The sequence below is a fragment of the Myotis brandtii genome, unplaced genomic scaffold (genome assembly GCF_000412655.1).
Source record: "Myotis brandtii unplaced genomic scaffold, ASM41265v1 scaffold371, whole genome shotgun sequence".
NCBI classification, from domain to species: domain Eukaryota; kingdom Metazoa; phylum Chordata; class Mammalia; order Chiroptera; family Vespertilionidae; genus Myotis; species Myotis brandtii.
The window spans coordinates 1,468,306-1,489,519 of NW_005364265.1; the positions used below are offsets into that span (position 1 = coordinate 1,468,306).

The 21,214-nt window shown below is 39.1% G+C and overlaps 1 protein-coding gene across 6 annotated transcripts in view; it reads right to left on the reverse strand.

The window, feature by feature from the left end:
- Positions 1-21,214, reverse strand: part of KITLG (KIT ligand) — an 89,292-nt gene that overhangs the window by 32,131 nt on the left and 35,947 nt on the right. For all 6 annotated transcript variants that reach the window (XM_014544599.1, XM_005872238.2, XM_005872239.2 and 3 more), the window contains 2 exons: positions 19,452-19,565; positions 7,105-7,167 (listed from right to left, as the gene is read on the reverse strand). In XM_014544599.1, the coding sequence (XP_014400085.1) occupies positions 7,105-7,167; positions 19,452-19,565 (177 nt within the window). The remainder of the gene's footprint in view (positions 1-7,104; positions 7,168-19,451; positions 19,566-21,214) is intronic.

The following is a 21,214-nucleotide window of genomic DNA, read 5'->3' on the forward strand; positions in this document are numbered from 1 at the left end:
CAAACATCCCATGGATGGGCAAAGTGAGAACAGGCCTATAAAAGCACTTTGCAAAATACTGTGTGCTCCCATTACTAGGTGTAGAGTCTCCAAAATCTTAATTCGCTTTTGGATGAGCTGGGTTTTCTCCAGACTTATTTTAGTCCTCTCCCTAAACAATTAATTTGGGTCTTCAGTGTTCACTTTAGGCACTGTAACTTTGCATTTTCTTGTTTGAATTAGAGTGATGTAGAAACCTCAATCTGATTAAGATGGTAATCAGCCCAAACACTATAAATATGTGTTGTTTCCCAGAGCAGGTCTATAAATGGCTCCCGAGGCAGACACAAAATAGCACAGTGAGGAGGGAACAGCATGGGGAGGGGAGGGCAGCAAGGATGACCCAGAGGCTCATTCTGTCTCATTCCAGTCCCAACTCTGCTGACACAGTTTGAGAGTTTAGACAAGTCTATTCAGAGCTTCAGTTTCTCTGTCTTTGAAAATAGGGGTCTGTCTAATTGTGGTAGCCAAAATGGGGCCAATACTCAATATGTGGCCAGTGCGACTGAGTAACTACAATCTTAAGTTCACTTAACTTCAGTTTTTTAAATTTAAAAATCAGTACTTGGTTCAGTGACTAGGAAACTTTTAAGTATGTTTGGAAAAGCTAGGTATGTGAACCTGTATTTTCATGAAAATCTAAATATGGACTAAATATTTCTGATGAAAACTTAGTGTCTGAACTAGAATGTGCTGTAGGTGGGTTCTGAATAATATAAAACAATGTAAAACATTCCATTAATAATTTTATATAGATTGTAAGGTAAAATGATATTTTGGACTACATGAAATTTATCATTATAGTTACACCTTTCCCTTGTAACTTTTTTTAATGTAATGACTGGACAATTTAAGATTACGTATGTGGCTTCTATTATATTTCTTTCAGACAGTAATGGGATAGATGTTCTGAGCAGTGCCTTAGTAAAATCACTTAGTTATTAAAATGGACCCTGTAGTTTAAATACACATAAGAGCCATTTAAAAATACTATTAAATGTTGTATTTTATTCATTTAACTAGCATTTATGCTTAATCATTTAAAAAAGACTTATTATATGAGAGGTAGAGGTAGATAATTACAGTGTCTACTTGGCTGACTTCTATTTCTATAGTAAGTACTCCAAATCTGAGGGTCAACCCTCAGGATCTATACTTACAATTAGTGAACTTGCTCTGTGGCCACAGCTGATTGGACAGTGGTGGACCCTGAGCTTGATGGGCCAATCAGAAAGTCCCTTCCCCAAACTAATAGTGGTGATAGGAACTGATAACCAGTTTTTGCAGGGCCGAAACTGTAACATGACAATTTGGGAGCGCTGGGGAAGTTACAATCTACCAGGTGACTGGGACAGAGGAGACAAATTCTGTCAGACAGAACAGAATGAGGCAGAGATGCAGAAATGGAGAAAGGAAAATCCAGTTTTTGTGTCTTAATTATTTTTTCACAACAATACTTTTTTTTTTCACACATGCAATTTTAAACAGCTGGGTAAGCAATATATGATCAGGTTCCCAAAATGAAGATTTTCTGGACAAATTCTATAGAAATTCAGAGAAACCATATCCGTATTATGTAGTAGCACCAAGCAAAAGCACAGAGTAGGTGTGATATCCAAATGATTCAGGGAAGAGAGAGCATGATATGAAGTAGGAAATGGCCTGGTGAGAAGGCCTGGTGAGAAAGGAGGATCTTAGGCTGACTTTGGAGGAAATGACCATTAAGATGCTTTTAGCCCCAGGATAACTGCATGATTCTGTGGGGAGAATTTGAATGGGTAGACAGGAGGGAGAAAGGCATCCCTGGCAAAGGGAAGTAGCACTAACCAGTCTTGGAGTTTAGAATAAGCACAGTAATTTTGAAGGCAGGGACTCATCTGGCTGGGGTGGCGAGTTTGCGTTGGGTAATATGGGTATTGAGGTGAGGTGGTTAGGGTGGGGCGAGATTGTGTAGAGTCCTGAGCAAGCATCAGACTCAGGAATTTGGCTTTCAGCCTTCAGTCCTTGGGAACAATGAGAAAGTTCTTGACTATGGAAATGACTCAATAATAAGTAGTATAATAGAAGGCGCAAGGAAACCATGGTTCCTCAAAATTTGCATAATACAACTCTCACACTGAAGATCTTTTACAAAATGAACACCTACCTAAAAGAAGACCAGAGTAACATTGCGGAGCAGATATGTGATGTTATAGGCATTCACCTCACCTCATCATATTAATCGTGTGGATTCTATTCAGGTCAAATTTGTACCTCAGGGAAATTACAAGTGATTACACGTTGGGGAACTTTCCTCCTTCCTTCCGTCTGCACTTTCTTTCAGTAGATATTTATTAAGTGCCTATCACCCATTAGGCAGTGAGGATATTAAAAAGCAAGCATACAATTCCTGCCCTCATGAAGTTTACAAGTGGACAATTATCGATAAAATAATTCCACAAATAAATGAAAAACTGCTACCCTGAGGCGTGCTGGGAAAAACTTTCTAATAGGAGGATTTGGTGTCATCAAGGAGAGGGAAGGCTTCCATAAAGAAGTGAAATTGACGCTGAAAGCGTCAGCAGTTACCTAAACAAGAGGACAGACCAGATTCCAGGTACAGAGAAAGCCATGCGCAGAGAAGCCTCCCAGCGGGGAATGTGTGCGGATGAGGGACCGAGCAGGATATGGAAAGGTGCCAGATCAAACAGCTCTGGGAGGCCTTGTTTAAGGAGCTCCTTTTCCTGTTTCCCAAGAGCAATTAAGAGCCATTCAAAGTACATGACGGAGGAGTTAAATGATCACTTGAAATCTCTCTTTTTTAATCAGTATCAACGAAAAAAAATGAAACCTTCAATGATGAATTCTGAAATGGCCAGGGAGATTGGAGGAGCCCAGAAGCAGCCAAAGAAGGGGAGACTGGTCCAGAAGTGAAGTCATACATACCTGAGGAAGGGTGTTGCAGAGGGAAGATGGCTGGGAGGCATATGGTTAGAGTAACGTTCCATATTGCCAATGACTTGTTCAACCCTGCTTAATTTAACTTAATTAAAAATTGACGTGATAGTAAAGCCTGGTTCAGGTAAGAATCATCAATAGCTGCTAAACTTACAGCTATTGGATGAGGAATTGGACATCGTCTGAAAGTGTCTCCCCAAAGATTGCTTAGTAGTCGCTAATGAGTAAATACACAGCAACAGTGGAACACCTGCACCAGGTGATCACACAACGAGCACCAGGAAGGGGAGATGGACAATATGTGCCTCTAGAGGTGATAACCTGAGGCATCATCACTTATGTCACATAGAGGCTGGACATGCCTAATCTGAATATAGCCATTCAGAAACTGTACTACTGGGGAGGGCTGCATTACTGAAAACTTTCACTCTCATAAATACAAAGAAAGGCTAGGAGCTCTTAAAGGAGACTAACGAGACAGGATGTATTAGTTTCCATAAACTTAACGTGCTTGAAAAAATTTATTAGTTTGTAGTCCCTGAGGTCAGGAGTCCAAATAGGTTTTAGTAGGTGCAAATCAAGGTCTTCAATGGGGCTGTTTCTTTTAAAAGCTCTACAGGAGAACCCCTTTCCAGCTTTAGAGGATGTCTGCATTCCTTGGCTTGTGGCCCCTTCCTCCATCTTCAAAGCCAGCCATGTAATATCTTCAAATCACTCTCTCTGGCTCTGACACTCCTGCCTCCTGCTTATAATGATGCAAGTCAATAGATTGGGCCCACCTGGGTAATCCAGAATACTCTCCCATCTCAAAATCCTTAACTTAGTTATATCTGCCAATTCCTTTTGCCTTGTCAGGTAATACTAGATTCACAGCAGGAGACATGCGTGGGGAGCCATTATTCTGCCTATCACACTTGATACAAAAATGTAAATTATAATCCTAGATCGCTTCTTGTATTGGAGAAAAAGAAATGCCCCCCAAAAATGTTGTTAGAATTGAAATACAGCCAGTGGATTGAAGTATTCTACTTATTCCTAAACTTATTGAAGTTGACAGCTTACAATGTTGTTATTTAAGAGAAAACCATTTACTTAGGAAATATACACTGAAGTATGTAGGGGTAAACAGACATTATGTATACAATTTACTCAACAGGTTTAGAAAAATAACAAAACACACATGTGTGCAAAGAAAGCAAGCATTTAGGAAATCAAATAAGGCAAAATATTAAAAGTAGGTGAATCTGGATTAAAGAGTATATTGGTGTTCTTTGAGTAATAGTCTTATAAACTTTTCTGTAAATTTGAAGTTATTCCCAAATAAAAAGTTAAAAGAAAACTGATGAATACATAATTTACTTTTATTAAAAACAGATAAAGAATTTTTTACTCAAATACCACAAGCAACTCATAGTGTATATCACTTTACAAACGTGAAAATGAACGAAGACATGTGGCACTGATTCAGTGACTTAATATTTGTTCTTTCTATAGTAACATTACTAGTAAATGGAAAGGCTTGGAAATGTTTAAGACTTTTAAGGTTAAGAACTTAAAGGAAATCTTAAGCCTGGCAATATTACAGCTTCAGGAAGCTTAAAATAGAATTGGTAATTATCCTTAGATTTAAATATCAACCTGTTGATCACACCCTGCTATTTGTGAGAGAGAACCTACTAGGTAATTTCCTAGGAAGGCCCTTAGAAAAGCAAGCTCTCCTTTTCAGGTGTATTTATCTGATTTTTAAAACAAAAGCTAATAATAATAATAATAATAATAATAATAATAATAATGTGTATTCTATGCTAGAGCTTTCTTCTGCCCAGTGCCGCAGGCAGAATTTTATTGCTTTGGCCCCAGAGAAGTTGTTGGTGCCCATTTTGATTCCCACTCCACCCTTTATTGTTTAAACACAAAAGATAAGGCAGCTGGGACTCTGACCACTGATGAATAATCAGGGGCCTGTCCACTGGGAAACTCCTCTGATCTTGGCAGCAACTACGGTTTTAAAAGGAAGGTAAAAGAAAGCTGAAGACAGGTTTCTGCGCACAGTCCTATGTGTGGGCTTGTTTTCCTTGCCAACTGTGGTAGCCAAAAACAGAGTTACTCCCCAGCGATGCCAGGATGGAGTGCCAAGATCAAATAATAGTGGACTTTTCTCAATTACAGAAACAGAAAGAAAACATGTGGCAAAGAGCTGGCTTTATTTTTACAAGTTTGGCTCTTGCTGTCACCAGCCAGCACCAAAATGTGTGATTTAGTGTAATCTATGATTATACCGTACGCAATAATCTATTCCGTTATTTTTGGTGTAACCTTGTTTTTCAAAGAGCCGCATGTCTTTGAGGGAGTTCAGCAATCAGAGGCCCAAAGTGCTTCTCTAGCCCAGAGCAGGTGCGTCCTTCCCACTCAGATGCTTCACTTAGAACACTTTCCCTCACCAGTGTAATTATGGAGATAACCACATTCTGTAACCCAGGGGTGAGTCGCATGACCCCAGGTTTCTTGTTAAGATGGGTCACTCTCTAGTTGTGCAAGCCTGGGCAAAATACTTCTGGGTTGCAAACCACAGTGTGTCGTTTGTAAAAGAGGAGTCACCTTAGCTATCCTGCTGCCCTCACAGGTTTTTCTGTAATCATCCAAGGAGACAAATATGTGAATTCATTTTGAAAAAGGCCAGATAATTTCTCTTCAGTTTTTCAACATAAGACTAAATCGACATGTGTTTGTTTCTTAAAGTGTCTGATGAAGTGCTGTTTCCATAGTTTTTCCTAAACAAATACTTGCTGCCTGAGTGACTGAATGATAGCATTAATTAACTTTCAGGATGCTGTGGTTTTACATTCCTATCTCTAGAGAACTCCCCCTAATTCAATAGGCCAGACTTTGACCTAGACTCAAGAATAACTGGTTCAGCATGAAGGCACATGTTCAAAAGAGTTCTAAGGAACATTAGACAGTTCATGCTAAAAGGTTTACTAAGAAAAAGAAAAGTACCTTTGACCTTCTCTTGTAATGATAACCTTATAGTCTTTGAAACACATTTTAAGTACAAGCACTTAGTGATGTACTTAACGCACTTAAACTTGTAATGATTTTGATTGACTCAAAGCCTTGGACAATTTGCACCAGGTGGATGTATAGTATTTGGTAATTTAAGGAAAGATGTCTACTTGCAGAGTAGAGTACCCCAAATGGTTTCAAATGAACTCAACACAATATGTTAGTTAGAATGAATCAACGTGGAGCAGCACATTATATCTCAAAGGCATGTTGCAATAGTAAGCAACCTGCAAAGTGGTGTATGCAGTATAATGACATTAACATAAATATGAAAACATGCAAAAAACAATATATTATGTATAGATGCAGAGTTTGCAGTAGTAAAACTATACAAGCACAAGGGCTTCTGTGTGCTGTTGTGCTCGACACAACACCAGGGGAGGCTAACCTCATGCCAAGTCCTAAAAACATGCCTTGGAATAAACGATTCCAGTTCAGAATACTTGTTCATAAGAGACAAACTGTCCCTAAGCGACAAAGTGGGACCTAATGGAGATAGGAAAAGGGAATACAGGGGACTTAGTTATATGTATAATGCTTCAATATCAAAAAATATTTGAAGCAAATATTGCACAGTGTAAGGTTTGACAAGCTATGTGATGGATACATGGGTATTACATTTCCTATGCTTGAAATATTTATTCATATATGAATTCTTCAACTATTTCTTCCCAATGAAAAATAATTAACATTTCTTGGTTGCAATAACAAAGGAGTGTTTATAATCATAACCTCATATTTTTATTATGAGGTTCTAAGAATCTATTGTAAGATTCTAATAAATTCTGAGATAAAAATATTTTGTGTTCTCAAATTAAATAGAAAAGAGATTTACATAGGACCTTTTCAAGTATAGAAAAAATTTACATAATTTTACACTGAAGCCTTTTTGGGGAGAGGCTAAAAGAAAAAGAGAAATTTGTGGCTTGTTCCAAATTTGGGAGTAGAGGTTTAGGAAACAACTTGCAAACTTCTAAATGTCAGATAATTTTCTATCTCAATAAGGTGATCCCATCTCTTTTATCAGCTACCAAAATGAAACTCTGAAACGTAAAGTTTACATACCAAAACGTCCATTCCGGGGACATACTTGAGGCCTATCTTATAGTCTTTTGGAAGATTTGCCACCTACAGAGACAAAGAAAAAAAAAAGAAAAGAAAGAAAGAAAATACTGTAAGAAAATCCATACATAACAATTAATATGCTATTTTTAGTAGTATGGAAAACATACAAACCTGTTATGTTTTTAAGTTACACAGAATTTCAACATTTACACATAAAATGACTTTCATTCTTGATATCCCTTTGTAATGAAAGGCAATCTCCAAAAAAATAAAGTCACAATACAAATCCTTTGGACTACAAATTCACTTATGAAAACATGATCTAAATTGCAATTTTTATCTGTGGTCTTGGAAATTCCCTTCCAGGATTATTCTCATACAATTCCTTCATATAATCAGGAATACAATATATTTTCCTTATCAGTCATTCACAAAGTAATATGTCAACATCACTAGGGCACCTGTTAGGAATGCAAGTTCCCGGTCACACCAGACCTGCCGACTCTCACTCCACAAGTCCCCAGGCCATTCTGATGAGTGCTCAAGTCTGAGAACTACTGCTCTATGTTGTTCTTAGGAAAAACATCAGCAAAACTTCAAAAGAATGCTAATTATGGGATGGAGATGCTTTATAACTTAAATAATTTAGAAAAGTCCAATTCATCCACTTTTCTAGGGCTGAACATCTGAGATGCCTCAAATATTTCCCTAATTTCTTTTAAAGGCTTTAAAAATAGATCTAACGCATTTCCATCAGTCATTGTGGCATAAATTGAACAAGCACCTGATTTGGAACCAGGGAATTTGAAACAAATCTAAATTCTGTACTTTGGTGTCTCTCACCTGCAAAATGGAGATAAAGATACCCAGGCCAAGTAGTCATGAACTGAGGTAAGGGAATGTGCCAAACACATCATAAACACTCAATCTATTTTGAAAGCTATACTGGCAACTGACTTCCAAGCACACAGAGTTCTGGGTTCTCTCATATCCTTTCTTACATATAGCACCAGCTCTGCCTTCCCACCCTTCTAGCTTTGTTAAAATTTCCATCTGAATAATACAGCCAACAATTGATTTAGCCCACTGGCTCTTAAAACAATATATAATGTGGAAATGTGGTTTTGCACTGTTACATCTTCAATGAATCTACCCTGCTTTTGCAGACTTATCTTCTCTCATCCTGGCTCTAAAATCTTTACTGTTCCCCAAAGTAAGCTGGGACCTTGTACATATTTGCTGGACTATGTCATCTCTGACAGGTGATGACCTAGTCAGGGTGTCCTATAACGCAACCCATGTTTCTTCTTGGCCCTGCCAATAGCTTCTAGAATCTGAGAACAATTTGGCGAGAAAATAATCCAGGCAAAGGCATAAGTACAGGGGGCCCTGGAACAATGCAAGGGTTAGGAACATCGACCCCCATGAAGTTGAAGATCCATGTTTAACTACTGGTCAGCCCTCCAAATACATAGATTCCCAACTGCAGATAGAAAATACGTAGTTGAGGGGGAGCCACTGTGCTCACTATAATTCTACCTTCAGTGGTACCTCTCACTCTCCCATCTCAGCCTCCAGCCTAACATTTACCACATATTTACTGTGTGTCAGGCACTGTGCTCATTAAGGACTTACATTGCATGATTGTATCCAACCCCCAGATCCCTGTGACATATTATCTGTATTTCACAAATGAACAACTTGAGGGGTGAAGGAACCTGACTAAGGTCACACTATTTAGTGTTAAGTCTGCACTGGAACTCAGCTCTGACAGCAAAGCCTCCCTTGCCTCTTGGCTCCACTGCACATTTTCATCTACTTTCTGCCCATTTGTCCTGGGCATTTTCCACTCATAAGGCCACCATCATCTCTCCTCATGCCATCCCCACCAAATTAATAAAATAATGGACCCTCTGCTGCTTATTGAAAACACTTGAGGCCCAGTGCACAAAATTCGTGCACTTGGGGGGTTCCCTCAGCCTGGCCTGCACCCTCTTGCAGTCTGGGAGCCCTCAGGGGATGTCCAACTGATGGCTTAGGTTCACTCCCTGCGGGAAGTGGGCCTAAGCTGGCAGTCAGACATCCTTGGCACTGCTGTGGAGGTGGGAGAGGCTCCTGCCACTGCCGCTGTGCGTGCCAGCAGTGAGCTCAGCTCAGGGCTTCTGGGTGAGTGGCACTCTGCCTGTGGAGAGCACTAACCACCAGGGGGCAGCTCCTGTGTTGAGCATCTGCCTCCTGGTGGTCAGTGCACTTCATAGCGACCAGTCGTTCTGCCATTTGGTTGATTTGCATATTAGCCTTTTATTATATAGGATGCCTGGGCTGCCAGAGAGGCAGTATTTTTAATTGCTAATTTAGGAGTTACACTCTTGCCTTTTACACTTAATTTTCTTCCTCTCCCACCATGCTTCCGTAACTTCTTTGGTCTTTTGGATCTTCATCTCCATCTTTGGAAAGCAAAGTGACTTAGTTATGTTCTGCCAGCCCTGACACTGCTGATGCCTTTGCAGGTATAAACACTGGAATCAGACTGAGCAGCAACATTTTTTCATTATGAACCAACCATGTACATTAAAGCCATTCTAGATGGAGAGACATGGCAAGCAGTGGCAGCTGCTCTGAACACAAGTTACTTGACAATCTGGCCCTTCTTTTATATGTAACTTGCATAGCCAACAATATAGAACTGGTCAAGTTAGCATTCAGAAAACTCAGGATCTGAGTACATACACCTAAAGAGCAGAGAAAATGGAAGGGATATGCTGGCCAATCCCATATTATTAGTAATTTCTCTGTAAGAAAATTGGTTTAAAAAAGTCAAAGAAACCTCACAAAAAGTTATCTGGCCAACACACTAAACTCCCCACACCTTACCACTTGAAGGATGGATAATAATAAAGAAAATTCTCCATTAAATTGATTTAATAGTATTTAATTTCTGATGGGGCTTAAAAGTAATGATACTTTTGAAAAATGCTATACAATTAATAAAAAGTTTTTATACACAGTCTCTACCACAGCCCCATGAGGTGTCTATCATTAAACCTCGTTTACAGATGAAGGCCTGGAGGCTCAGGGAGGTTAACTGGCACCTGGAGGTCACAGGCACCAGGAGTTCCTGGTGGGGATGGGATCAAATCCAGGCTCTGTGTGCTGCTCTCAGCACAGTTCTCTCTCCCCTTCATGACTTTATTGGTGTGCACCGATTCCTTCCCAATTATATTTGGAAGAGAATTTAGGAAGTCAAGTTAATAGATTTTTATGATCAGTTCATGAATTATTATATTACTTTCTAAGTATTAAGGTATGTTGAACAGCATTCAGAAAGCACAGAGAACCCTGCGATAAATTCAGCTTCTCTGAGCAGAGGGAGCCTATGGCCTGGAACTAGAAGATGTTCCTTTGAAGCACACACGAAAATGCACAGTGTTGGGGACACACGGCCCAGGTTGGATCCAGGCCCTGCCACATGCTAACTCTTCAGCAAGTAATCTACTTTAGTTTCAATTTCCACATGTGTAAAATGGAAATCATAATAGAATCTTACTAGTGGACTTATAAAGACTAATTTAGAATTAAAGACCACATTTTAAATACTTAGTGCTCCAGCATGGCATGTGAATGAGTACGTCACAAGGGAATGGGGCATTAGACTAGACAGAGGAAGGGTCACAGGCAAAGACAAAGAGACGGGAAAGCGCATCGTAGTGTCTTTGGGAGACCAGAGACAGAAAAATCAGGCTTCTGCAGATGAGAGGGCAGGAAATACTCCGGAAAGCCACCTTAGAGAGCCCCTGAATGTTGTGCTAAGGAGGCCCAAAGGGAGGCCGTGAAGTTTCAGTGGGACCAGGTTTACCACCAGAGCCCACAGCAAGTCACTTCTGCCTGAGGGACATCACTTCCTCTCTGGGGAACTTCTACTTCTCGTCTGTAAAATGAAGAGGGTGAACTAGATAATTACTAAAAATCAGTCTGATTTCACTCTCATGTAAGCAGGAGTGTTGCACTGAATGTTTAGTTTAAGAGGGAACAGGACAGTAAACTTAGGAAGATTAGTCTGGAAGGATGGATTGGAGCAAGGAGAGAACAGAGGTGGGAAACAGTTTAGAAGACCACTGGGCCAGTGCTGAGCATGTGCTCAATATTTATATAGGGACTGGAAGCTGAAAAAGCAGAAATGTGGTTTAGATTCCAGGGAAGTATCCTGTTGGTATGTTAAGTGGATAAGTAACCAAGGCTACAGATTTTGAAAATAAATATTTTGTAGTAAAATAAGCTCAGGGCAAAATTAAATAAAGTCGAACCTAATTGATGGAAAATTTTACCAAAGGCCAGATTATCCCAATGATCTTTGTAGTTTGGTCTCCAAAGATGTCAATACTATACCAGATTGTAAAATGCATAAAACTGCAAAAAACAAGTCACTTGATGATGGGCTGGCTTTACTAGGTGGGCTCATTTACTATCTTTTTTGAAATGTCTTAAGAATTGATCATACTCAATGACACTGAAGGAGGGTGGAGTATAAGGGAACAGCATGCAAAATTGCTGGATACTGAGCCAAAAAAAAAAAAAATCATTGCAAGCCAGATAGGCACTGGCTGCATACCATGCCCTGCAGGTATCTGGACTCAGTAGAAATATTTAACTCAGAATATTTAACTCCCTCTCTAGGTCATGGATCTGAAAACCTTAGGATCTTCAAATGTCACTGAGGTCCCCAAATGTTCTCAAATCAGTGTTTGCTGAGACATCTTTGTCAAGATACTTATTTATCTCAGTTTTTTTTATCCCAAGTTCTAGGTAAGAATCAAAATGCAGCAGCAGTAACTCCTGATCCCCTTGACAATGTACATAAAATGTGGTGCAGATGTGGCCCTTTTATGGGTAAGGGTCCACAATTTTCAGAGTCTCATCAGATCCAAATCACTACTGTAGAGGGAAAACAAGCAAACTGTGCTCTTGTATTTAAATGTCATAGTTCACTCATGCACAACAGCTTAGTGTAATGTTGGCTGTTGAGTCTTCAGAAATAACATAGGAGAAAGCTTTTTGATTTTTAAAATTTCTCCTTATAAGTCATCTCCTATTAATATTGATAAAAATCTAAGTAACCAGGTCAATTACCTTTAGTTTTCAAAGGTACTGAGATTGTTTTTTTAATAATGCCTTAATTAATGATTTAAAAAATTAGATGACAACTTCACGAGACTCTTCTGGATCATATTTTCTCAGTGAAGAATACAGAAAGAGTTAGATGACCCTTGTCTTCTTTCAAGCAGAAGAGATAACAAATTCTATTTCACAGATACACCTTATGACTTCAGTTAGGTAGTATTAATTGAACTTCTACAATATGACTGCTTCCTAATCATAAAATAGGTGACTACTACCTAGGAAATAAAATTCAATAGGTTACAATGATAATTCTTACAGTACAGTTGACATTTACATCTTAAATTAAGACCTTATAAATTAAGAACCGGGTTCTTGTGCTTCAGATCCAGAGACAGAGACAGGAAATGATGGGTTCAAATCTCTACTCAGCTTCCTCTTTTTTTAAATATATATTTTATTGATTTTTTACAGAGAGGAAGGGAGAGGGATAGAGTTAGAAACATCGATGAGAGAGAAACATCAATCAGCTGCCTCCTGCACACCCCCTAATGGGGATGTGCCCGCAACCAAGGTACATGCCCTTGACCGGAATCGAACCTGGGACCCTTCAGTCCGCAGGCCGACACTCTATCCACTGAGCCAAACCAGTTAGGGCAACTCAGCTTCCTCTTTACAAGAGAGGATAGTCAACTGACTTACTATTAGTAGGCCTCAGCTTTCTAACCAATAAACTGGCGCTAAAAAAAAAATGATCTCCTAGGGTCGTGAAAATTAAAGGAAAGAATCCATACAGAGTGCTTTGCATGGTGTCTGGATACTCAGACAAGAACTACTGCTTTAACAAGTCAAGGAGTGGGAGACATAGCACGTAAGTGGTTTATTCCATAAAGAAAGAACTCACAATGTTTTCTTCATCATAAAACTGACATGCTTGGCAATATAGCAAGCCATCACAAATTTTATTTCCAGTACATTTCTGTCCTTTCTTTGAATACTAAAATTCCTAACTTTATCTCTACTAATAAAAGGGTAATATGCTAATTAGACTAGATAAACCAGATGTCTTCTGGACAAAGCCACGGTGGCAGGGCCAAGGCAGAGGCAGTTAGGGGCAATCAGGCAGGCAGGCAGAGCGGTTAGGGGCGATCAGGCTGGCAGGGGAGAGCGGTTAGGAGCCAGTGGTCCCGGATTGCAAAGGGATGTCCGACTGCCCGACTGAGGGATCAGGCCTAAACTGGCAGTCAGACATCCCCTGAGGGGTCCCGGATTGGAGAGGGTGCAGGACAGGCTAAGAGACTCCCCCTCCTGTGCACGAATTTCATGCACCAGGCCTCTAGTTTTAAAATAAAGACATTTCTACTGACCACAGGAACAGAAATTAAAATGCTAAGTATTGCAAACTAATAAAAATAAACTTTAAAAACACTCTAGCTACAGAATCATTGTTCTTCGAGGGTCACACAATATGTGAGACCTCTGCTTTAAAGAGAACATATGCTTAGAAAAGCTTAGCATCCACCTAGAAATTGAAAGACTCAAGAGATTCCAATCCTCCATTTTTAATGCAGTGGTAATTCTATTTGAAAGAAATTATATTTGAAGAAGAATAAAAACCAGAATTATTCAAAACTGCCCATTCAAAGTGTGAAAATTTGTTATCTGAGGATATTTTTATAATTTCCCACTATGTGAAACTCCAAGAGTTACATAATATTAATGTAACCTACTTAAAATAAGTGGCTACCACAAGACCAGGAAAACCAGGCATTCCTGAGTTTCAATTCCTCCTACTGATTTGTACCCTGACCTTGAAAAGGCAGAGTAATTTCACCTCTACAAGATGCAGATGGGATAGCCACCTGCCTTAAAGCATTTTGAGAAAGACAAATAACCACTCAATAGATATTTAAAGATAAAAAGAGCTTTTAAAAGAGTAAAGTCACATTTAATTAAATTCCCCCAGATGAAGGAAAAACATCATCACGAATGAAGGCAACAGTAGGAAGAAGTAAGATGGAAACTAATTTGAACTATTTCAATATTTGGATTCCTCCCATCAACACAGCCACTAAAAGCTGGAGCCTAACTGTCCTCTAGATATAAGCTTTTAAAGTTCCACTCATCCTCTTCCCAGATACTTGACCCTTTCCTTAGGTAGGTCTGAGTGTGCCATTTAAAACAAGTCTTGCAACATTTTTTAGAAACAAAGCAAAACGTTCTGTAAATAGATGAACTATTATCCTGAGTAAACATGCCAGCAGGATTTCAAATTAAAACCTTGGGGGCTATAGGGGTAGAACAAAGTGTCCAAGAAGAAATGTGAAGAGAAAAAATGACAGTCAGGTCATAAGTCATGTGCTTCTCTGACATGAGAATGACCCAAGCAAAGAAACTTAAGGTTTGTGGGCACAGTACAAGGTGCCACCTAATGTAAAGGCAGAACTGGCAGAGACTGCAAAGGAATGATTCCACTTGAAATGATTGTGAGGCACAGGGCAAAAGTGTACTATCAACTCACTCTCTTTCCCTCAAATAGGACCTAACAAGGTTATACCTGCAAAACGAATTTCTCTCATTCTATACAACTTCCTTTAGGTAAGACATTACTGAATGACTCCAAAAGATGCATCCTGAAGAAGTATTCTTATGCACTGAAAGGACTTCAAAGCTAAAAAGGGCCAGGAACTTCCCAGGGAAGCAGATGAGCGCTAGGCACCTTTTCTCAGAAATTCACATAGGGCCTCAGAGGCATCCTTTGGAGTTCCATTTTACAAAGGTTCGAAGTGGATGAATCCTCGATTAAGATTATTTGTCCAAGTCACACAGCTAGGTGACAGCAGTCTTGGTGACCGGGGCCAAGGCGCTTAGCCCCACTGTTCTTTAGGGAGAGGCTGTGATGATCTACGTTCATAAAACTCAAGTCACTCATGTTGCTGTTTGAATTAGTGAAATTAATGGATTTTAGTTTAAGGATGGGAAACACAGCTTTTCAAACATGAAAAACAACAACATTATCAGTATTATGACCTAAGCAGTCCTGGTGCTTCTATGCAAATAACTCTCACCTGGGATGCAGACATTCAGTTCCTCCACTCCATCTGCACAGGTTGAGATTCAGCATTTTTGAAGTGGGGCCTGGCAGCTATACTTTTAATAAATACCCTAAGACAGTGGTCGGCAAACTGCGGCTCGCGAGCCACATGCGGCTCTTTGGCCCCTTGAGTGTGGCTCTTCCTAAGCCTTAGGAGTACCCTAATTAAGTTAATAACAATGTACCTAACTATATAGTTTAAGTTTAAAAAATTTGGCTCTCAAAAGAAATTTCAATCATACTGTTGATATTTGGCTCTGTTGACTAATGAGTTTGCCGACCACTGCCCTAAGAGATTGTATTGAGCTGTACTTTTAAGAGGTACCCTAACGCATGGTTCTCAAATGATATCCCACAAATACTAGTTTAAAGCCATGGCTTTCAAACATTTTTCATATGTTTGATTCTTTTTTCTTATTTGGAAGCCCAGCTATGTAGATAATAACAGAGTGGCTGGGTGGCTCTAGGAGCCCATTTGAGAACCACTGTTCTAGAAGACCAGCACTGGTAATGGGACCAGGAGCCCATCTTCAACAATTTGGGTCTAGGTTTCCTTATTTATAAATAGTTTCTCTATAATGCCTCTAAATTCCCTTTCATCTCTGGTATCCTATGATCCCACAAACACCATTACTATCACCACTAAGAGCTATTATTTAGCAGACACCTGCTTTGTTCTTTGCATTATTCTATTAACTTATTTAATTCTTGCAATCCCTCTATGAGGTAAATGATTATTATGATTTTTAAATTGATTTTAGGGAGAGGAAGGATGAAGGAGAGAGAGAGAGAGAGAGAGAGAGAGAGAGAGAAGGAAGCATCAATATGAGAAACATGGATCAGTTGCTTTCCATACACACCCCAACTGGGATTGAACCCGCAACCCGGGTATGTGCCCTGACCCAGAATTGAACCTGTACAGAATGACACTCCAACCAACTGAGCCATACCAGCCAAGGTGTAAAGTATTATTAATTGATTATAATGATGAGGGAACCGAGGCACAAAAAGGTTATGGGATAATAACTGGGGTAAATATTTATATATGCATTCTCTTATTTAATCTAACCCACAAAACTGGTCCAAGGTCAAAGAACTGGTATTTAAAATTCAGGTTTGCTGGATTCCAAAATCCATTCTCCTAACCAATATATAGGGTATCCCCCAAAAGTGTGTATACACTTTGAATAATTATAAAGGCAGTGTTTATTAAAATATATTTCATTTTCAAAATTGAGCTGTCAGCTGTTAAAGTGTGTATATATTTTTTGGGACACCCTGTATTCACACAGGTTGGGTCCGATGTTATACCATGAACTCTTTTAAATGGCATTCATTTATGTGCTGTTTCTGTGATGTTAGTGATATGCATTCATATATTCATAGAGATGGCTTATTTCCCACTCTGATATCAGAAATTACTTTATACTTTTATGTTTTCTACTCTATGAAATACAGGCTGTGCATTATGGAGGTCTTTATTCAATTAGAAGTGATCTATATTTTTATTAACTTGATTTTTTTCAGTAATCTGAAATAAACTTACTAATTTCACTAGATCAGCAGTTCTCAAACTGTGGGTCTCGACCCCTTTGGCGGTCGAATGACCCTTTCACAGGGGTCGCCTAAGACCATCCTGCGTATCAGATACTTACATTATGATTCATAACAGTAGCAACATTGCAGTTATGAAGTAGCAACAAAAATAATTTTATGGTTGGGTCACAACATGAGGAACTGTATTTAAAGGGCCGGAAGGTTGAGAACCACTGCACTAGATCAACACTTGAAATTAAAAATTTCTCCATGAGTAAGTTGCTAGAAAGGAGATAAAACTCTTTTCAGTTTAATGATTTCACAGTTGTTCTTGAGGGGAGGAATTATATTTTAATGTCAGTATTAATAACCATCCCTTTCTGGCACTTCTTTCTTTTTAGCTTCTAACCATTTTCCATTGTATCAACAGAAAGGTAACAGATTGAAAACAAGCAAATGGTTAAAGATAAGAATGGGAAATCTTGGAAGGTTCTTATAATACCTATGTATGCCATTTGAAAATACCGATTTGACATTTCACTGGAAGTGGTGGTCACTAAGTAGTATCCTCAAACACTCAGCAAAAAATAATGTCAATGACCCTGGCCATGGTTGCATCAGCTCCAAGACTGAAGGGTCCTGGGTTCTACTCCCTGTCAAGAGCATATAACCTGGGTTGCAGGTTCCATCCCCTGCTCAGTCTGGGCACATGCAGGAGGCAACCAATCGATGTGTCTCTCACATTGATGTTTTTCTCTCTCTCCTCCCTTTCACCCCCTCTAAAAGTCAATGAAAAAAATATCTCGGGTAAGGATTAACACACACACACACACACAAAAGCAAACAAACAAACAACTTGGACAGGTAATTTTTCTTAAATACCATGTTAATATTGGATATGCTTGGCCTGTGGTCAGATACACCATCATCTCCCAACTATGAGTCATTGCCCACATATTTGAAACTTGCTCCCCAGGACCCCTGCAGATCACCCCAGCTCATTCTCAGCTTCACAGCTCTACCAGCAGCCCCTTTAGCATGTACGGGAGACACATATTCATCTGACATCCATAAATCTATATAACAAAGATAAAACTAGCCATAATAAAAACTGAGATTAAATAAAAGTTAAGACACTTTGGTCTTTAAAGTTTGACAGAAAAGACCATCTAGAGCAGTAAACCTCTTTTCAGAAATGTCCTAAAAATGCGGATACCCGGAGCCCTCCCTCAAACCTACCGAATCAGTAGAACCCTGACACCTGCAAGTTTAATAAGCACCACAGGTGACTGTAATTCTCACCTCAGTGGAGCACATCCTTAATTCTTTCATCAAACACACATTTAATGAGCGTCTTCTACTAAAACAAAATTAAAAAAAAATACTCCACCCTTATCCCCACCACTATACTCAGTACCTAGCTGAGCATATGATAGGAAAATGATGCATTGCTTTGGTCACCATCCCCTCAAATAACACATGTTACTACATCTTCAGGTACTGCATCAAGAATACTTTTAAACCTGTACCCTCTTAAGTACAATATTAATCTTGGATATGCTCGGCCTGTCTTCATACACTGTGTTTGTGTGTGCCTGTGGGTATGGGTGTGTGTTCCTAATTCTGCACTGAGGCTAAGCTAGCAAGACTTTGACCAGAGCATTAAACTTCTGTTTCAATGAACCCAAAGTCATATAAGCCAGGAAATGTATATCTAGAGGAGGAAAGATAAATATCTCCACAAATGTACTTTTCTTTCTTTTGTACATGTCACAACAACCCTCATTTCTTTTTTAGTCTCACATCATTTCTGTTCTCTAGACAACAGTCAAATAACTAACTGTCCTCAGCTATTTTGAACCAGAAATTTATAAAAATGCCTCTCAAATGCTGTTCATCCCGAAATCACACTCCGAAACTCAAATGAGCATGTACAATCTCCCCTAGATCGTCAGAGCTGGGAAAAATGCATTCCAGATGTGGTATTATGCCCCCTGTCTCTGTGGTCTGCATTTTAAGAGAGGATGGCATGAAGCTGGCATTGCCTAACAGCAGGAGTGTGAAATGGCTTTTGCTGAGGGAAGAGTTCCACTGACAAATGTAGGAGGTGAGTCTGGTCAACATCTGGACAACAAGCCACTCCTCCAAGTATGTTCACTGAGGGAGCAAGTACACACCCCCACATGGGACAGGGTCTCCCAGATGTTGGAAAGGGGAGAATGGCCATCTCGGATCCCCTTTGAGTGGGCTTGATACAGAAAGGTAGGAAGGCATGCTGAGGAACCCACTAAAGCGCTAATGGGGAAGGAGCCAGGGCTGGCACATCCGCACCCAGGAAGGGACCTCGCTTCGCAGCTGGGGAATGAGATGAAAAGAGCAGCAAAAATCCGAAGTCAATACAGCAGTGTGGCATGGGCCCATTTTATCAACAGATTCTCTGTGACCTTGAGTGTCTTCCCACCTGCTCTCCCTATAAGCCCTTTAGATAACTCAATGATTTCCTTGTCTTAGAAAAAGGCCTATTTGGATCAAGGAAAAATGAAATCTTCTTCAAAAAGCACAAGAAAAAGGGCCACAGCTATTGAAAGCATTCTTCACTCACCAATTTTGTAACGTCTTTCACATCATCAGTGACACGGTTCGTGCAGATCCCTGTAGTTCTGACGAGATGATTAAAGAGGAGCAGTTGAAGATAAATGCAAGTGATAATCCAAGTCTAAACAAAAAGAGAAAAACTGCTGGTGACCATCAGTTAACATCTGTAACCACTTACACTATTAACATCTTACCCCTTAATGTGGAAAAATGCAATCTGCTGATTTTTTAAATACTTTCGGCTTAAATACTACAGTTAAGCACTGATCTTTCAAACTGTGCTGACTGAAGTTTTCAAAAATTCTCAGTTAAATGTGGTTTGGATTTTTCATTTCAATGACATTATTTTTAACTTTTGTCAAAAGCTTTCTACAGCCTATTTCTAGTGGCAATTAGGAATAACTTGTAGCAACACGTAAAGGATTTATCACTTAAGGTGTTCTCTAAAAACCAGGGAATGCATTAAATTCATACCTTAAGGCACCAAATGAAACTTTCTGTACTTTAAAGGTGGACTGTTTGGCAAGTAGCAGCATAACCCTGAGCTGTGTTTTAATCCAATAGTCCACAATAATACTCCAAGTTTGGATCTAGAATAAAATTTAACCTAATTTATGAGACATCAAAAGAAACATAGTTTTGAATAATACCTTTTGAGCTATTTAATAAGGAAGACTATTTCCCTAGTCAATAAGAAGACATTCTTCAACCCCAGCAGGAAGCAATCACACACACCTCTCTCTTTGAAAATAACACTTCAAACCATACATTGCAGTTACTTTTACACATGACTTATTTTTTCCTTATTACACTATATTTTAAGTTTCTAAGAAATTGAGCACCTGTGAGTGTGTGTTCTTTTTCAGTACCTTTACAACATAAGACACAGCACCTTGCATGTAAAAAATTCTTAATACATATTTTGTTGGATGAATCAGTGACCAAGGTAAAAAGCGTCTAATGCTTCAAACTGAATACTTATTTGTTGAACACATATTCTGAGACAGGGACTGTACCAGTCACTAGAGAAATAAAGGTGACAGACATGCCCTTGAAACTCAGAGGCTTTGGGAACACAAAGGAGGAAACAATTAATCCATCAATTTTAAGAGGAGAACCTGTACAGGAAGACAGCGCCAAGAAAAGCCAGAGAGAAAATATAACTCTGGCTGGATTCTGGAGGACCAGGAGGAGTTTGACAAGGAAGGGAGGATAAGTCCAGGAAAAATAAACAGCATGAGCAAAGGCATGGAGATGTGAAGATATGAGGTCTTAAAATTACACAGAAACCCATCTGCACATGGCTAGAAATCCTTCCTATTTTATGTAGCTAGCCAGGTGTTAAAAGGAACTAGATTGTTATTTTTAATTAACATCTGCAAGCTAACTAGATATTACATTATTACACTGGACCAAATGATGATTATCATTACTAAAATTTCTAAGAGTGCAATGCTACCTACATAAATAATAGTGGCTTGTAAACAAAATTAAAATGCTTTTATTGTTTTACTATTGTGATCTTTTAGCAGTAATCCTACTTAATTTTGTTTAAGGCTATTTTAAAGCAATATGGAGTCACACTCTTCATAGCACAATCTCCTTTTGGAACAAAATGAAGAGTAAGTTGTATGAGTGATTTCTGTTTGGGGGATTCTACTACTGGGCAATGCCAACATATAAAATCTCTTCTAATAACTTAGTCTTTCTTCATATATGTAAGTATAATTGGTGAAACTCAAGCTTTCTTTTACATTATAATTGCTAAGA